The following is an 18,556-nucleotide window of genomic DNA, read 5'->3' as shown; positions in this document are numbered from 1 at the left end:
TATATTCGGCATATCCCATACCGATCATCTATATCACATAATATATTTAGGAAGCTGTATATAGGTATCATATTGTGACCACACATATATGTTAATTGTTTTAGATGGTGCCTGCTAATTTAATGATTTAAATAAATTTAATAGATTGTAAAGAGTCATAGTTTTTACTACGAGGAATTATAATTATCAGATATTATTTGACAATATTCGTGACTATTGACTTAGACTTTATTAGATTAAACATCCCACATTAAAATATAATAACACTTAAATACCTAATTAGTATTAATCAGTAATATATTAAATACATAATTGATATAACTAGGTTTTCATCTTTTTCATTTTATTTATTTTCTAACATTTTATTGCGTAAATATATATTTCACAGACGTTAGGCACTTCTGAACCGTTTTAAAGCAGTGGACTAATTAAATATAATCAGAAAACATTAATTATAATGATGAAATTATCGTTTGTAGATACGTCGTGCTACTTTCTATTCAAAATTATTTGGGTACGACATAAATATTATCTATTACCTTCTATTTCTACATATATACAGATGTACATATTTTGTACTATTTTAATTGATGCTATTGTACATGGTAAACGAATTCATAACGCTCGTTATATTATACTATATAGGTGCATACAAATATAAACATTAGTAGAACTTCAATATAATTTATTATTATTATACTAAACTTGGTGCTTTTAGATTGTTGTAAGTCAGATTTGTTCGTGGTTATTTTTTCTACTTCTTAAAGTAAGATAAACTTATAGGTACCGATGAATTACGAAAAAAATAAAATAAATATATCATCATAGAGACTGTTTAAAAACATTTTTAAATATTTTATGAAACGTAATATCCAATAATAATCAAATTATATAAATAAATATACCTATTTTTAAATTATATTTACATGTTTTATTTTTTTTATCAGGAAAATGTAATAATAAAATCGTAGCCATATTTACATAATCACATAAAATCATGTCTATCAGCAAAATTGAATTTATCAAACACGGAGAATACAAATATGTAGAACACTAAAACTATTTTATATTTTAATAAGTGTTGAATATTAGCGAGACTTCAATAAATAAAATGTTCTAGAACGTTTTATTTGTTCAAAACGTTCAAAAGTCTTTTATAATCCATGTCACATTTATTTTGTACATTTTAACGTTTTTGGTAATACAAAAGATAATCACTAGTGACTATGGTAGACTTTGCATGTACAGCATTATAAAATCATTGACACAGTAAATATTGTGATATTAACTACGACACAGCAGAGAGCACTTATTCCGTTAACTGTAATGGGTTGCTTTTTCTTCACATTACATGTGAACTGAATGCTATACACTTTCATATACGAATTACATTATCGACCTTTAAATCTAAACTGATAAATGATAATAATCTGTTAACCTACATTACTAAAACGCTTCTTACATTTATTTTAAGACTTTTAGAGATGGCCTTGATAAAAATCACAAAATACAACCACATAACAAAAAGAGATTTAAGAGTAATATTATACGGTTTAGGTATACATTGTATGGTTGTATGATAAATTCAGAAACAATCAATCATTTTGTCTGTCGAGGTAAGGGTAACGCATATATTTTCTTAACATATACTATTCCGTTTAATCAATCCTAAAACTGACTTAGTAGACTCATTTTCTTTCTTCATGATGAATTTTAAGTGTTTTTCATTTTTATTTTAATAATGAGAGCATTTTAAGCATCAAACTTTGGAACTCGACAAACAACTCTACGACTTTGATAATAACTGATATTTCTTTACTATAAGTCACATCAGAAAACCATATTCTCGGAACGCTCTTAAGGCTATATTTTGTAATGATCGAGTGCTTGTATAATTTTTACTTTTATTTTTCTTGACAATATTATAAACAAAGAAATCAATCCATAAAATAGTTTAATAAATTAATCTTAGAGGAAAAATTACAATTTTTATTAAATCAAATTTGTATATAAATGATAACATTTTGTTTGAAACTAGTTGATGATTCATGAACGGCTTATAGAAAAATGATTCTGTGGAAGTTTCAATTTATTGAACACATTTTGTGGTAGAATAAAAAAAATAATATTTTTGGAATTTATCGTTACAATATAATTTATTATACCATATTAGCATTATATGACGCTGATAATCATCAAATACTTTAGTAAATATAAATAACCTCAAAATAATCTGTTACGTATTATCAATCTATCAACAGATTTTAATTAAGTGTGGGCAATACTTATAAAATATTATGTTCTTATTTTACAAGTTATACTTATATAACAATCTTATTGACATTAAACCATAAAATAATTATAATTATATATTTAATATTTTAAAACCAATACAAAATAATTTTTGATTGACAATTATTATTACTCTTGAATTCATTAAATTAAAATAGTACTTAATTATTATATAATAGTTCCAATTTTTTACATAATTTGTGTAACTTGAATGTTTTATTATTGTTGTATGTCATTATTTTATTAACTACTAATTGTTAGTCATTAATATATTTTTTGTGGGACTGTAAAATGGTTCTTGAAATTACAAAATATCTATTTCAAAACTTTAAATGGTTATTTTAAACCAGTTTGCATTTTAAAAATTTTTTTTTGGGGGGGCTTGAGGCTTTGACAACTGAGGTCATTAGCCTGTGGAACTGTGGGGAGGTTACTATAGGTTTTGAGCACTTGTGTGTTTGTTTTGGCAGAATTTTCAAGTAGGCACCCGTAAGTATCTGCCATACCCGGGTGGGGGATGGCAGCTTCTGTCTTTCTGGACACAGTGATTGCCCGAAGAAAAATGCCGCCCGTGACCGAGTTCAAACCAGTGATGGTGCGCGTCACAACCGACATTTTAAATATTATATATGCGTAATGTATATGTAATATGTATATTATATGACATATGAATGTGTATGTATATATGAATGTGTATTCAATTACTTATGCCTCATGGCATAACTCATATTCAAATTAGTTAAACATTTTCAGACTTGTATTATAAGGATATACGTAGGTAAAATATTGCGTTAATAATACGTTATTGTTACTATCGGGTATTTTTGCTTTAGGCCCTTACTTAACCTTAAACTTAGAGTACAGGTCATAATTTATTTGTAATGCTGTACGCGTGCTGAATCCTGCAGTTGATATATCAGGACTATAATATTTTAACATATATAATATATGCATTTTGAATATGACACGAACACTGTATTTTAAGTTTCTGACTCATCTGTTCGACTGGAGTTCACAGCATGCAGTTTAACAATACCTAATTAATAATTATGTGCATACAAAATATGTATTTCACAGTATCCCTGTATACTTATATTATTATAATTAAAAATAATATGATAGTAAACGCAAAAGGCTTTATTGTAATTATTAGCGTTTCGTTTATTACATAATGTATAATAAATAATAATAAAAAAAAATTTAAAAAACCAGAAATTCGTGGACTAAAGAAACGTCCCACATAATAAAACGTGATAGATATTTATAGTAGGTAATTATTTTGTTTTTTCTATACCTATACGATTTTTGATTGTAGACAACTATACCGTCGGCGCTAGCATAGCAATTAAAGGTAGACTTAAATTCACTGTTTGAAATAGTTGCCGAAAACAGAACAATATTGCCTACCATCGTGTTTTAGAGTTCATAATATAATGTTAAATAGATCGTCGTTAATAGATAATGACGTTTCGCATAGACCACGACTGCTGTATAAAATAACAACCAGTCATAATTCGGTCACCTCCCACCGTGTTTTCACGTTAGGTACGGACGAACATAATATAATATTATTATATCTGTGGTATATGAATCGTGTTTCATGAACGAATCGCAATTGGTTATATTTTTATGCGTATGGTTCCGACGGTTCGTCTTTCAAAATTAACGGGTGTGCTTTTGACACTTTTTCAACAGTATATCCGCACAAGAAAGTTCTACGGGATTGAGCGTTTTAGTATATATATATAATATATACATTATATATAATACGAACATATATTTACAAACATTATAATCAGAACGTGTTAGTAAATGTCTGTGAATCTACATAATATTTTACATTCATTTCTCTTCGCCGTAGTACACGTCCTGTTTAACTACGATCGACAACAATACCGGGTTTATACAGGTTAATGATTGCATATTATAATAGTGCTGATGCAGTGTGGTTATTAATCGAAAAGTTGTGTATGTATTTTATATTTACATGCATTGATGATGTCAACCTAAAAACGGTATTTATACCGTCAAAACGTTTAGTAGGTAATTAATATTTATGTAAAAAGAACGAACCGTGGTATTGGTAATCATCCGAGTTGACTGAACACACGTGTCCACAACAAGTTTCACAACAGCTATATCGACTACCCGGATCAATACGGTGTATTATGTGTTCACACTCTGACTCTCACATTCCACAAAATGTAATACGTACACACTTTGTATCTCCGTTTTATTTTCTTATTTTCATCGACCTGCTCTATACAAATAATTTTTATATATAAAACCAAACACATATTAGTTTATTACCCACTCGTGTAGTTTTTAGTATAAATGTACAGGAAAGTGGTACCACGAGTTGTGATTGGTCCAAAATGTACCTATGTATTTAAATTTCTCACAGTTTGGTATGTATACTTTTTAAAAATCCACACCTAGGGTTGTCAACGTTAACAATATTATGATAATAGTATAATACGGAGAATAAAAAAGTACGAAAATCACTTCAATTTTGTATAAGTTTTATTTTGAGGTAGAATGTCATCAAACCCTAAAATATGAAGCCTCGAATCGTAAGTCGTTACAATATTCAGATAATTCTCGGTTATCAAAAATAAATTATACCTAAATTCGTAATTCGAATAAATATTATATTGGATTTCTAAAATTCCAAATTTAAGATTACAAGTAACCAATTAAATTGATAAAATAAATTTGGTATTTATAATTTCTGAAATATTAGAAATTCAACCTACATAATATTATACGTGCGTTGCGCCAGCGCCGCCCATGGAAAAATTTTAATTTTTTATTCCATCAATAATTAACACGCAATTAGGATGAATTTTCAAGACTAATTTTGCAAATTGCACGATATCAGTGTCCCCGAAATCGCAAAAATCAATGGGCGGTGCTAGCGAAATGTTTCCAGCACCTCTCAACCAAAAAAAAGGAATTTTTTATAATTTTACATATCCTTCATTTAGCACACATTTAGCATGATTTTTTCGATTCTGGGGACACTGATATCATGCAAATTCATGCTAATTGCGTGCTAATTATTGATGAAATAAAAATTAAAAAATTTTCAATGGGTGGTGCTGGCGCAACAAATATTAATATTATTATGGTTGAAGTATATTTCCCTATTCTATCTATTATCTCACGATTCGTTCCTGCCGACTGCCGAATAAAGACTTAAAAGCCACTAAAAACGCCATTTCGTGAGATTATTATTCCATACATTGTTATAGCTTATATTCATCGATATGACGTATTAAACACAAATCTTTCTTTTTCTAGATAGGGTAAGGAGTGTTGTCCGAAAAGCTCGCGGTCTATTTCCCATGACATGATAGCGCGTCAGCAACCATAATAATTCCTGTACGTAATGTATGTGTCTATAGTCTATATATTATTATGAGTCGCACACTAAACGTATGATTATATAACATAATATTATATTATATATTTGAGGACTAAGACACCAAAGCACTTGATAAATGCACCGGATTTTAATGATATCTTTTACACGTAGGTAATACGTATAACGTAAAATCTATAATGTTACCGTCCTTCACGATTTGCGTGTACGAAAAAATCGTGCATAGTTATCAGTGTACCCGTGATCTTATTTTAATATTTAATAATGGCATCATAGAATTATAACTGTATAGGTAACTGCACAAAGACTACTAAATAATATTGTATAGATCTAAGCTATAAAGTTTTTTTATTCGGTCTGTTTGTTCGTTCCTTATACGTGTTCTGCAGCAGAAGTAGAAGTGACCATCGTTAAACAACTCCTCAGAATATAATTTGCTACGAACGTCTTTCAAGTATAATAATATATACGAACACTATTATAGGCCAGTGTGCCAAACTATCATTTCCGATAACATCTTTACGGGTGTGGACCGAATACCGGTAAAATAATAAGACCAAAGTCGACAACTGTTGAACTGTCGCCACGAGTTTATTATTATTATTATAAAATATCGCTTAATTAGTAATGATAAATCTAAAATAATATCTCATCGCGTAAACGAGTTTAATGTAGTTATTTTTATAGCAGCTGTGATATTTTTGTATATTCATTAGACGTAATAATAATATAATATAATATTCATATTATATTATGTAGGTAGGTAGTAACTATCCGAGGTTTATATTTTTTCTCCCTTTTTTGATAAAACCGATTTCTTGTTCTCGTTTATCTTTCTTCGTTGATTAGCTTTCTAATATAATTATACGGCAAAAACCAGTAATGCATTATGTTTCCATATTATACTTGGTTAATTTTCTCTAATGTTCTTAGAAATAAGCTGTTTTAAAACATCAAAACAACGTTAGTGACGCTTATAGTTTTTTTTTTTTACAAACCGTAAATTATTAAGTATTGTAATTTTTTATTTTAATGAAGTTGTGGATTATGAAGGTATGTATATCGTAATATAAGTATTGTTATACTCTAACATTAAAAATACATAACAAAATAAGATTTATATTTATTTCAGGTATACCTATACCTATACCTAACAGTATTTTTTAAAAACTACAGGTAAATTTTTTATAATACTACTGCATTGTAATAAAACGATATTTGATAGCAACTTGCTATAAACAGCACGGCTAAGGTTTTTTTATAGAATTATCAAATTATAACTCAAAATAAAAAGTATGAGTGAAGACGGGGTTGGAGTGGCCGATTGAACTACGACGTCGGTTCCGACACGTACCGTAGCTGGTTCGAATCTCGACCACGGGCGGTTTTCTCTATGGGCAGGCAACTAACTCTGGGCATGGCAGAAACCTACGGGTGCCCAATTTGAAATTCTACCAAAAACCAAAACCAAACGTGTTAACCAACCTACAGTACCCTCCCCTACAAACAAACAAAACTTCTAATGGCCATAGTTACAGGGCTTAATGATCAATAAATAATTAAAAAAAAAGTATGACTTGCTTATAAAATCAGTAAAGTTCAGTATTTTGTAATTTTGTATACTATATAACATGTATGTGTGGTACCTATATGGCTATATGTAATATATACATACAACGTTTATATTTTATTTATTTATATATGGATAAATTGTCCAATTTCTATGTGTATTTCTAATAGAGTTAGTTATAATAGAGATAATTGTGAATAAAGTAACAGTGAGTTAAATAATAAGTGAGTTACATTAATAATATAGTTTAATGATATTCTTACATTTATAAAATATTAAAAATATATAGACTAAATCATTATGAGTGGAAATTATAAAATTATTTTTTCCAAAACTATCACCGCCGACTTGTGTTAGTTTTTTAATTTGTTTGACACTGATGAAATATGAGTTAATTATTCAAACTGTAGTTATTAATTATTATTCGTATGTGCAATAAAGTTTAACTTTTTAAGTGTTCTTGATACGCTCTGATTATATGTATTGTTATAAGTATATGTATGAGTAAAGTTATAATCCTAATATATACTTATAATTAAAAATCTAACACAGATAGCATCAATATACCACGTGTATACAGTTATGTATGTACTTACATTTTTTTTACATTCGTACGCATTTACTATACATTTTTTTTAAATATTGGACTACAAGTCACTTTATATTATATGCAAGAATTTATGTATTCATATAACTTAGAATAAAATATAATATCATCTTAGTTCCGTATACAAATTATAATAAGAACGACAAGATGACTCTGGGTAGTCCAATCTCCAATTGCAATTTTATGTGATTCCTACAAAAAAAACTGACCAGTAGTTGATTAAACATTAAAAAACTGCTTTTGTATCCATTAAATTTTATTTTTTAGATTATTTATTTATTGCGTATCTTGAGAAAATATTTAATTAAAAAAAATTAAATTTTAAATTATATAACTGCGTAATTATTGTAAACATTCCAAATCATTTTAGTACATAACTGTATCAATAATATTATTTTGAGAAGTATTTGTTTTCCAAGAAATATTTTGCTAAAATAAAATTTTACAAAAATTAAAAGATGGTTTAGATAACGGTCTATTGCTGCATTTTACAGAAGTATGATTTATTTGAATAATATTATCAATTTATTTGACCTATATTTTAAGCTTAACAAGTGAGAAACTAGTATAAATAGTATAGTAGGTAGTCTGCATTCATATGTGGCGAGATGGTGAACGATAGTGAACGAACCAGTTTTCCGTTTACAGTTTGACCAGAACAAAATGCATAAAAATTGTCAAGTGAACATAATATTACCATAAAATAAACAATAATATGGTAATCATGTATTTATTTATATCTGTGTAACTTAATTAATAATACAAATATTATATGTAAAATACCAATACATATTATAGGATTAATTCAGGTTTTTACAACATGTAGTATTACTTTTTCATAAATAAAGTGTTTGTTTTATTATAAATTATTTTGACAATGCTTTACATATTTCTTATGTGGTAGCAGAAATGTACGAACTTTTCAAAGACACCGGACCTGCAGTACCTATAATAATATACATATTTGTCCGTATACACAGGTGATAAACGACAAGCTACTTTTGTTAATATATACTTTCACAAAATATTTTTTATATAGTTTCTGAAACAAAATTTTAGGGACTTCTTTTCAGAAATTGTAATAGTCACTATTTGACCTTGCACTATTGATAATGTTACCTACTTGTTATTGGTCATGTTCAAACATATTATGATCAATGTTGTATTTAATTTAATCTGTAACGGATATTTGAGTAGGTAGGTATACTTCTATCACACAAAAAATTACCAACATTAAGCTAAAATTTTCTTCATATAATGTTATAATTGTTATGTTTACTAAACTTAATAAGGTTTAAAGCCGTTTTTTTTTTTAAATTCAGAAAAGTATTCCTAAAATATGTTTTATTATATATATCATTGAATACCAAGAGTCCAAGTATGAAGTATGTACAATGTACATACCATAAAATTAAAATATATACCTACCTAACGTGAACATGTATTATATTATAACTGTAATGTTTATGATATGTAACTATAATTATACAGATACATTCTTTCAATAGTGATGCTATTGTATGATGTGAGATGTATGATTTATCAAAACAGTTTTTACCTAACATACTGATATGCCATTACCAATTAATTATTAAACATAATAAAACACGTCATAGCATGATAAAATAATATTTTTACTCATAATATAAATATTAAAAATATATTATTACTAAAAAAATTAGTCTTTAAGTACCTATAACAAACGTTCATTACATATATGTAGATTTTTGAAAATAAAGCTATAATAAACTTACTTTTGATACAAATCCATTAGATCATTATAAAATAAGGCAAATAGTTTATAATAGGTACAAAGAAAACCATATTATATTATATTAGTCACGTCACCGGCGTGGTAGTCGCGATAACTGATAAGTACCAAAAAATAAAATAACGAATTAGGGAGTCTAAACAGTGCTAATGCTTAATTTAGAGAGAAAATAACGTAATATTTAAGAAAATAATAATTTGAAAAATAATTATCATATACATAGGAATTTCGCTAGGTCAATTACTTGGAATATAACATAATAATATAGGTAGTGATTGTGATACACATGTTTATTAATCTTTATATTATAAAAACGCAAATATACCTACCAACAAAATATATACAAAAAGAAATAGATAAAATTTACAAATAAATAAATTTACCTTATATTATAATATGAAGTAATCTTTTAAATATTATAATTTATAAAATAATTTATTCACGCATGTTCACTGTCCATATAGTAATATCAGAACAGTTTTTAAATACCTATGTAAAAAGTATTATTTAAGTGCAGGTACCTACCTACATTTTTTACCATATAAAATAAAATAACACAATATGCTCATTTGTTTACATTCATTCGCTGGTACTATTATTGAATTAATCGGTAATAAAATTAAGTCTTTTTTTTTTAATTAACTTTTAATAAAATGTTATTACAGCTCAAAAATTACATACAACTGATAAAATACAGATAATCTTACGACGTTAATGATGATTAGAGCATTTATTCTACCAGAAAAGTTGGGAATTTGAAGTTATACAAATATTTTAAAATACCTTAAATAAACGTGTGAAATTATTATACTGAACAAAATAAAAAAAAACAATTGTGATTCATTTACAACCCCCCCCCTTGAAAAATCCTGCACACGCCACTGAAAAAGTAACACAGGTACGATCCTAAATTTCCTTTAAAATTTTTTTTTTTATTGTAGTAGGTACTCTTGGTTAAAACCATTAGTCTTGACAGTTAAATAAATAAATAATTTTAATAGTGTTACGCTGATGATTAAATTTACTGCTTTAGAAGTATAATAATTATAAACTATATTATGAGATATTATATTATATTAGAATATTAGAATATGTAATACAGCGGTACGAAAATTAATGAAGCGGTTAAGAAATGGAGCAAGTTCAGAATTAAATTGCTAATTAAGTCTGTTAGTTTGGCTTTTAAAAAAAATATAAACTATTGTACAATATAAAATATCTGCTTCCTTATACAATTTGTTTTCGCAATAACATAATATAAATATTTGTAATGCATGAATAATTATTGTTTTAGTCAAAGGGTCTACAGCACTTGGGTTTGTAATATCACATAAATAGAGTAATTTTTAATATATATAAAATATATTAACTTAGCCTCTCGTGTTAATTATACTGAAACTTCAAGATTAGCTCGGCCGTGAAAACAAAGACGATGCATTACATCCAGGTCGGTGGTTTATGATTTTAAGCAGGTATACCCCTCGGCGTATATTGAATTTCTGAAGAAAAAAGACTAGCCATATTGTATTTTACTCAAATATAATTTTTTTTCGCGATTCACTGTCCTATAATTTGGTTGCTTTAATCGTTAAATTCATTTCTAAATTATATTTGTTTCAATAAATATTACAAACAGATACTTCTTAGGAAGCTTATTTTATAACGCACCGCACAATATAAGCCGACAACCTGACCTATAACCCGTTAGTTCAATAATTATTATTGTTCGGAAAAAGGTTGTTAACATTATTATTATTATACGTATCTGTGTCTGCATTTTATTTCCGTCCACATGCAATATATATGATTAGATTTCGTCGAAAATCAGTAGGTACCTACGGTGAGAACACTTTCACAATATTGGAAATCGTCTACAACATAACTTATCAATAGTATCATCAATAATATATTTAGGTTCGGTGATCATGTCATGCATATAGGGAGCACGTGATTCGGACATGCCCATCAACGGTTTTTATTACTTGTCGTGCGTCTGTACTCTGTTTGTATTTTCCTATGATTCTATTCAATTCAGTTTTCAGTAGGTGTCTACGACCTATGGTCGATTACGAGATTCTATTATTATTTAAATATCAGCTATTGTATGAAATCAGTTGGCATAATGTTGGTGCATTGCAAGAATCCTTGAAAACTGAAACAATATTTTTACAACTCACCCGAACCACACCCTTCTGATTATCGTCACATTATTTTCATAACGAGTGCCGCACTAGTTTTATGTTTAACCTCGTGTTTAACCGACTCCTCTCGACGTTTACAGCTCAGATCCACCATCCGAAAAATGCTGGTTTCTAATAAATTATTATATGAACATTCATAATGTGCAATGCATATAAATCGATTCGCAGTGAGTAAAAGTCCGAACAATAGATTTCGATTTCGGCCGTTCTCTCGGGCATTGAGTAGGTACCTACCGCAATACGCACGTGTATGGTAATAAAGGACAGCTATTATTTATCGGTGACATCAAACGGTAGTCGTTTTACCATTTCTCAAACCAATTGTTTCGGACACCGTAGCTATTAACTGCGTAAAATAAATTGGTAAGATACACCATTGAAAATAAAATTAAAACAAGTGATAATAATTGATGCAATTTTTTTCACAAACACAATATGACAAACGGATATATATTATTATATATTATATAGGTTAATATAATGCCTATGCAGTTTAAAATAATTATACATTATAAATACCTACATTGGTAGACTTAAAATTAAATTATAGGAAACGAATAAAAATATATTCCACGTTTACTACAGTAGGTAGGTACTTACTAGATTAAATAATGTAGGTACCTATTTAATGTGTTAAAACCTAATAATTATCGTAGAAATGTTACAATATAGAATTAATTAAAATAGTAAAAACTATAATTTTTATTTTTCATATTTTTTTTACCTTTCATTCAGTAGCGTACTCAGGATTTTAGTTCGGTTAGGGATCCCCATTTACATAACACCGATTTTTATATGATTGATTAAAACAAATAATAGAGTTTAAGTTTCAAATTTAGACTTCAATTAGAGTATATTTAACCTAGTCATATATAGATCATAAATTAGAGTACATTATTAGAACCTTATGAGGCCGATATAAACACGGGATAATAATTGATACAGCGATTATGACAGGCGCTTAGCAATGTTCTTAGAACAGCAAAAAAAAAAACTTAAACTATGATTCTAGATTTTATAACTATTAAAAATGATCAACAGTTCTATTTATTATGGCGGTAAATAATTTTTTTTTGTAGAAAGAAGTAATTTCAGGGGGGTTAGAACCCTAGAAGGCTAAGACTTTACACTTGCGTACGTCTCCGCTTTCTTAACAGTGTCGTGAGTCAAAAAACATTAAACATAAACTAGTAAGGATTTGCTTATTAAAAAATGTCTAAATAACAACAGATAATAAAATAAATTACAATAATATCATAAAATATATTATTTTGTAATAAATTCTTTGCTCAAAAACGTTTTTCGTAGGTATACAATTATTTTCTATTATTGAATTCAAATTTAACACATCCATTACTATAATAGTATACTTTACTAATCAATTCAAAATTAAAATGATATCACAATGCTAATACATTTTTATACCTATTTTTACTCTACACGGAAGTAGTATATTTGTATTCATATTAAGGTACATCAAAGTTATTAGCTATATAATATCTAGACGTGTATATACGTAACACGTATACCATATGTATTTACGAATATTATGTATTATTCGAATTGACAAATTATAATATATACCTAATATAATTTCTTTCTTTTTCACATATATTGGCACTTCATAATTTGGTATCACTGTATAAAAATACCCAAATACCCATATTAATTAACATTTGTTATAATATTTGTAAAATAATTAAATTATTTTATATGGATACATACTTATATTATATTCTATTGTGTATATAAATAAAATTAGCATTTAGAAATAAATTAACAATTAATTAACCTAATTACTTATTGGCCGTTGTTTTGAAAAATATATTTTTTTTTAACGCAAATACAATTACTGCACGTAATTTGTAAGTACATTTAAATATTAACTAATACCTAATATCTATATGTCTACGTTCTACACTAATTTATTAGAAAAAACTACTCAAAATGTGTTTTTAATCTAAATACAAACGTATTTTCTATGAGAATATTTAGCAGCTGGAAACAATTATAACCGAATCGTATCCAATATTGTACTTAAAAAGAACAAATTTTTAATATATTATATTGTTTTAAAATATGTATATTTTTGTAATTAATAACATTCAAATATTACACATTGATATACCTAAATTAAATTGTACCTACCTATTAAAAAAAAACCTAAAAATTGTATACTGATAAATATCTCACAGTCATTATTTTGATGGGTTGCTTTATACAAACCATTCTGAATAATATGTGGTAAACGTATATTGTTTCTAATATAGCGTGTTATTCAGTCGGTTAACTTTTTTTTTAGTAATATCGTCTACATACATTATTTAATTATACAAATACACACGCTATAATATAATTCGTGTTTCTGTTGTATCAGATTAGTTTGTTATTTGGTATAATATCATGGGACATATATTTTTTTCAAATTGGGAACGTAAAAAATAATTTAAAAATGTCATAATGTATTCATTCGATTAATATTTTAATAATGCCTTAAAATTAAAAAGTTCATTAAAGTAAAAAAAAAAACTATTTTGAAACAGAAGTAAGGTGATGGTATTCTCTTTTCGAACAGCGTTGAAGCGCGGGATATAGGTACCTTTTGGTGTATTGTAACTTGTAATGTTAAAAGTTAAAATCATTTATACCTTTTTCAATTTTAAATAATTTTCAAAACCACGCTCCATAGTGTCTATTAACAAATTATGGTTATCATTGAGAAATTCGAAAATTAACGAATTCGAAAAAAATTTGTTGATTCAATATTTAAAATTCTAATACTCAAATGACATTTTTAGGGAACATAATAAATATATTACATTTTTAGGTATAATATATACTCGAATATATAGGAGTACCTGCATTATAGTATTATACTTTTCTGGAAAGCTCTTGATAAAGCTGATACTAAATCTCTACCTTTACGATCACTATATAATATAGTAAATCCACAATAATGCACACAGGCGTTAAATTATCACAGACTAGCTTTTTTTAACACACGTTTGTAACTTGGGTATAACGATAATGGTATGGTATCGTGCAGCAAACAACTCACCCATGAGCAGGAGGAACACGTACGGCAGAATCCTCATGGTTATGACGTCCGACGGGTCTGGTCTGTCACTTCCGTAATTGCACTCGGTCCACGAAAATTATGGCGAACTTCTTATAATACTCCTCTTACCGACGACGAAAATGTATCACTAAACAATAACAACGATGACGAAAATGTATACGAAAGAAGCAATCGTCGAACGGATGTCACGAACGCGGAGGTGATTAGCATTCGAACGGTAACGGTTCGCTCCGGTGATAACTAGCCATTCGGACTGCTCGATACAACACTGACCCACACGCGCACACGCGGTCACGTAAAAAATACGGAGGAGATCCGTCGGGATTCAAAGTTGGCGTTCGACAGTCGAAGACCGGCTCTCGGGTCAGTGCAGTCGGTTCCGAGCGGTAATTATTACCGTACGCTGCGGCGGTGGCAATAATATGGCACAGAACGTCGTCGTCCTTTCACCGCCGCCGCACCGTATACCTACATTATATTATTATTATTATTATACATTATAAGACGCAGGTGGGTTTGGTCTATGTATTACGATTCGTATTATTTTGTAAATTGGTGAGTAGCGATGAGAAATCGATGCCGAACGACCAGGTCGGAACCTGCAGAGGGTAGGTAAAAACATATATTCATCAATTAATGTTAAAATTTTAAATTAAATAACTGGAGTTCAGACAGTTATTATATCGTAGCCCTCCATCAACAAAATACCGATAATATCGAGTAATATTACTCAAGGTATGAGAAATGTGGCTTAGAAAAAAAATAAAATTATTTTGTTAGCTTAATTTTTGATTTAAGATTAAAACACCTTTTATGTAAGTACACCTTTTTTAGACATTATACATTTTAATTCGTTGTAAATATAAAATAAAATAAGGTTACTCCAAAAAATATAAAAAGTTAAGCTATAGGGATATGCGTGCGGTATAATAAATTATAAATTCAACCATAAAAAACATTTAAAAAGCTGTGAAAGCTATTTATTGCTTACTTGGATATTTTAAAAATAGTTATAACATTGTACTGGTAAAATAAAAAAAATATATTTTATTTTTATTTCTTTAACTTGTTTTAATAAATATTTTGACACCCGCGCCCCCAGGACACGCCATCCTTAGCAATTTCCACCTGCCTTTACTAAATATAGCACAGTATCCAAAATATTACAAATATGATGCAGTAACACAGCAATACGATCAGTACAATACTGACGAGTTATGGGTGATACATATGTTTACTATAAAATAAAAAGGATCAATTCTCGTTTAAAAAAAGTTGGAGAAACGCTCTGAGATAAGGTTTTAAATGATTTTAGACAATGTATAACTATTAAGTAATACACACGTATAATGTTAGGTTTCTACTTTGGAAATTGTAATTCTATTAATTACGATGATCATACAATAACATCGAAATATTATATAAACTATAAGCCATATATGACAGTACACGCACGTGAACATAAATTATTTAGTAAAACTGTAAAAGCAACAACGATTATACTTCGATAATAGTTTCATAATTTATTAATGGATCAATGTGAATTGAGAAATATTTTACTGGTTTATTACGGGTTATTTCATATAAGATATGTTATTCCATGTAACTCTATACTGTATAGTTACAACTACCTATTATAAATTATATGACTTATCTATTACTTTTTGTTGTTAAAATGGAACTTGGCCAAAGTAAAATGAAGAAGAAATGTACCTTAGATTTTCTATGATTGTATGTAGTTTGTAAGGTAGGTCGTATGTTTTTATGTTTGGTTAATGATTTAGTAGGTATCTATTCAAATTTTGTTTTTATGTGTTCAGTTTTAAATATACTTGTGTTAGTTGGCGAAACCTCGACATCAAAAAAAAATTGAGGGAGAGATATCGTTGTTTGACTATGAAAAACTTTTGTAGACTTCTGAGAAGAAGGCTTGGGATTTTAAACTATATTTTATGGAATAAATTATTATAGCGTGTATAAATAACGGCGAAGGTGTCTTATTACTATACGGTATGATTTTTTTTTCACTTAGTGAATAGTGATACCTAATATGTATGGAAATTTGCATTTTTTTTTTTTTAAATGTTTGATTATTGATTATTTTTCGATAAGCTTTAATGAATTGAGTATATTATGTTTAGATAGGTTAGGATAGATTTGTAGGCCATTTACAGAGGATTAGTACAGAAGTTCTTCAGGTGATACCAAATATCGAATTGTATTGCAGAATGACTGATAACTGGTTACAGATGAGAACAGAATTATTGGTGGCGTCAGTGACAGCGGGTGAAGTAAATGTGGGATGTGGATGTGATTGTGGAGGCTGTTAATGATTGTTTGTCTAAGTGTGTTTGAGTAAATGTTTACATCGGGAGGTAGGTAGGTACACAAAAACCAAGATACACTTATAAAATCAAAATTTTTTATTTTATAATTTTTTCTCGGGTGAAATCGGGTTATACAACTACAATTGGATGTTGGTTCATTCGAAGTTAATAGCTTCAGAAAACGATTGGAACGTTTTCAATAAAAGTTATATCAATAGATAACTTGAAGCTTCTAGGGTGTTTATAGCTTAATTTTTCAAATCCTATATGCTATAGATAGCTAAAAGGTAGCTGCTCATACATGGTTTTTTTTCAGCTTACGAAAAAAGAAAATTGTTTTTGTTTATCTAAATGGTTAATACAGTGTCCCGTGAGGATATACCCATTAGTCGTAGAGGGGGACTCGCCGCTTGGGAAAAAACCCGGTTTTTTGCTGTTTTACCTATGAACTAAAAAAAAATATTAAAAATCATGAGATTAATGAAAGTAAAATGTTGAAAAGTCAAAATGTTCACAAAAATAAACTCTATAAAATTTCAAAATCAAAAAAATTAAAAATTAATTTTTAAACTATTTCACTAAAAAACTTAATTAAATTAAGAAATAAAATATATGTAGATTATATAGAGAAGGGCCATAACTTAATTTTGTTATACTTTACCTACTATATTATATTTTATTCTGATTAGCCATAAGGGCTACGCAGTTTTAAAAGTTACCATTTATATTTTCTGTTAATGTGATTTCCTTATACACTTGCAATTATTACCTAATTATATTGTATATTATTATTATATCTGGTTGTGCCGAACTGGCACTTGGTTGAGCCCAATAGCTCATTATCATACATATTTTTACTTGTTGGGTCAAAAGGGCCGTAGTTTATTTATTATATTATTGTTTATTATATCATACCTTTTACCAGAAACTGTGTTATTATTCATTAGTATTAGTTTAATTCTATACACAATACACACACACATACACATAAACACACCAAGACACATCATTACACCACATAGCTCACTAGTATTTGCGCGGCGAACCCAACCAATGCTAGTTGAGCTATAAGTTATAACACCACCACACACGAATTAGACAGGTTGATCGGTGCGTGCGTGTTGAGCGCTTATGAAGTATTTCGGTACAGGGCGGACGTACTATTATTGTATGTTACCGACCACAATACAGTTTGTGTTTATTTTTAACAAGAATTATAAAATTTCAGAATACTGGTTAAAATATACCCTAAGGTGATGTATCAATGATTATTATTTTATTACAAAGATCACAAACTATAGTCAATTTCATACATGACCCATTG

The 18,556-nt window shown here is 28.2% G+C and overlaps 1 protein-coding gene across 1 annotated transcript in view; it reads right to left on the bottom strand.

Moving 5' to 3' along the window:
• Window positions 1–15,271, bottom strand: part of LOC100167844 (ras-interacting protein RIP3) — a 55,672-nt gene extending 40,401 nt beyond the window's left edge. Inside the window, 1 exon segment of the mRNA XM_008181076.3 lies at window positions 14,885–15,271. Coding sequence (XP_008179298.3) covers window positions 14,885–14,921 — 37 coding nt within the window. The 5' untranslated portion in view covers window positions 14,922–15,271.
• Window positions 15,272–18,556: the final 3,285 nt, after the last annotated feature.

Source organism: Acyrthosiphon pisum, chromosome A2 (genome assembly GCF_005508785.2).
Source record: "Acyrthosiphon pisum isolate AL4f chromosome A2, pea_aphid_22Mar2018_4r6ur, whole genome shotgun sequence".
NCBI lineage: Eukaryota > Metazoa > Arthropoda > Insecta > Hemiptera > Aphididae > Acyrthosiphon > Acyrthosiphon pisum.
This window is presented reverse-complemented; position numbering and strand designations above follow the sequence as displayed.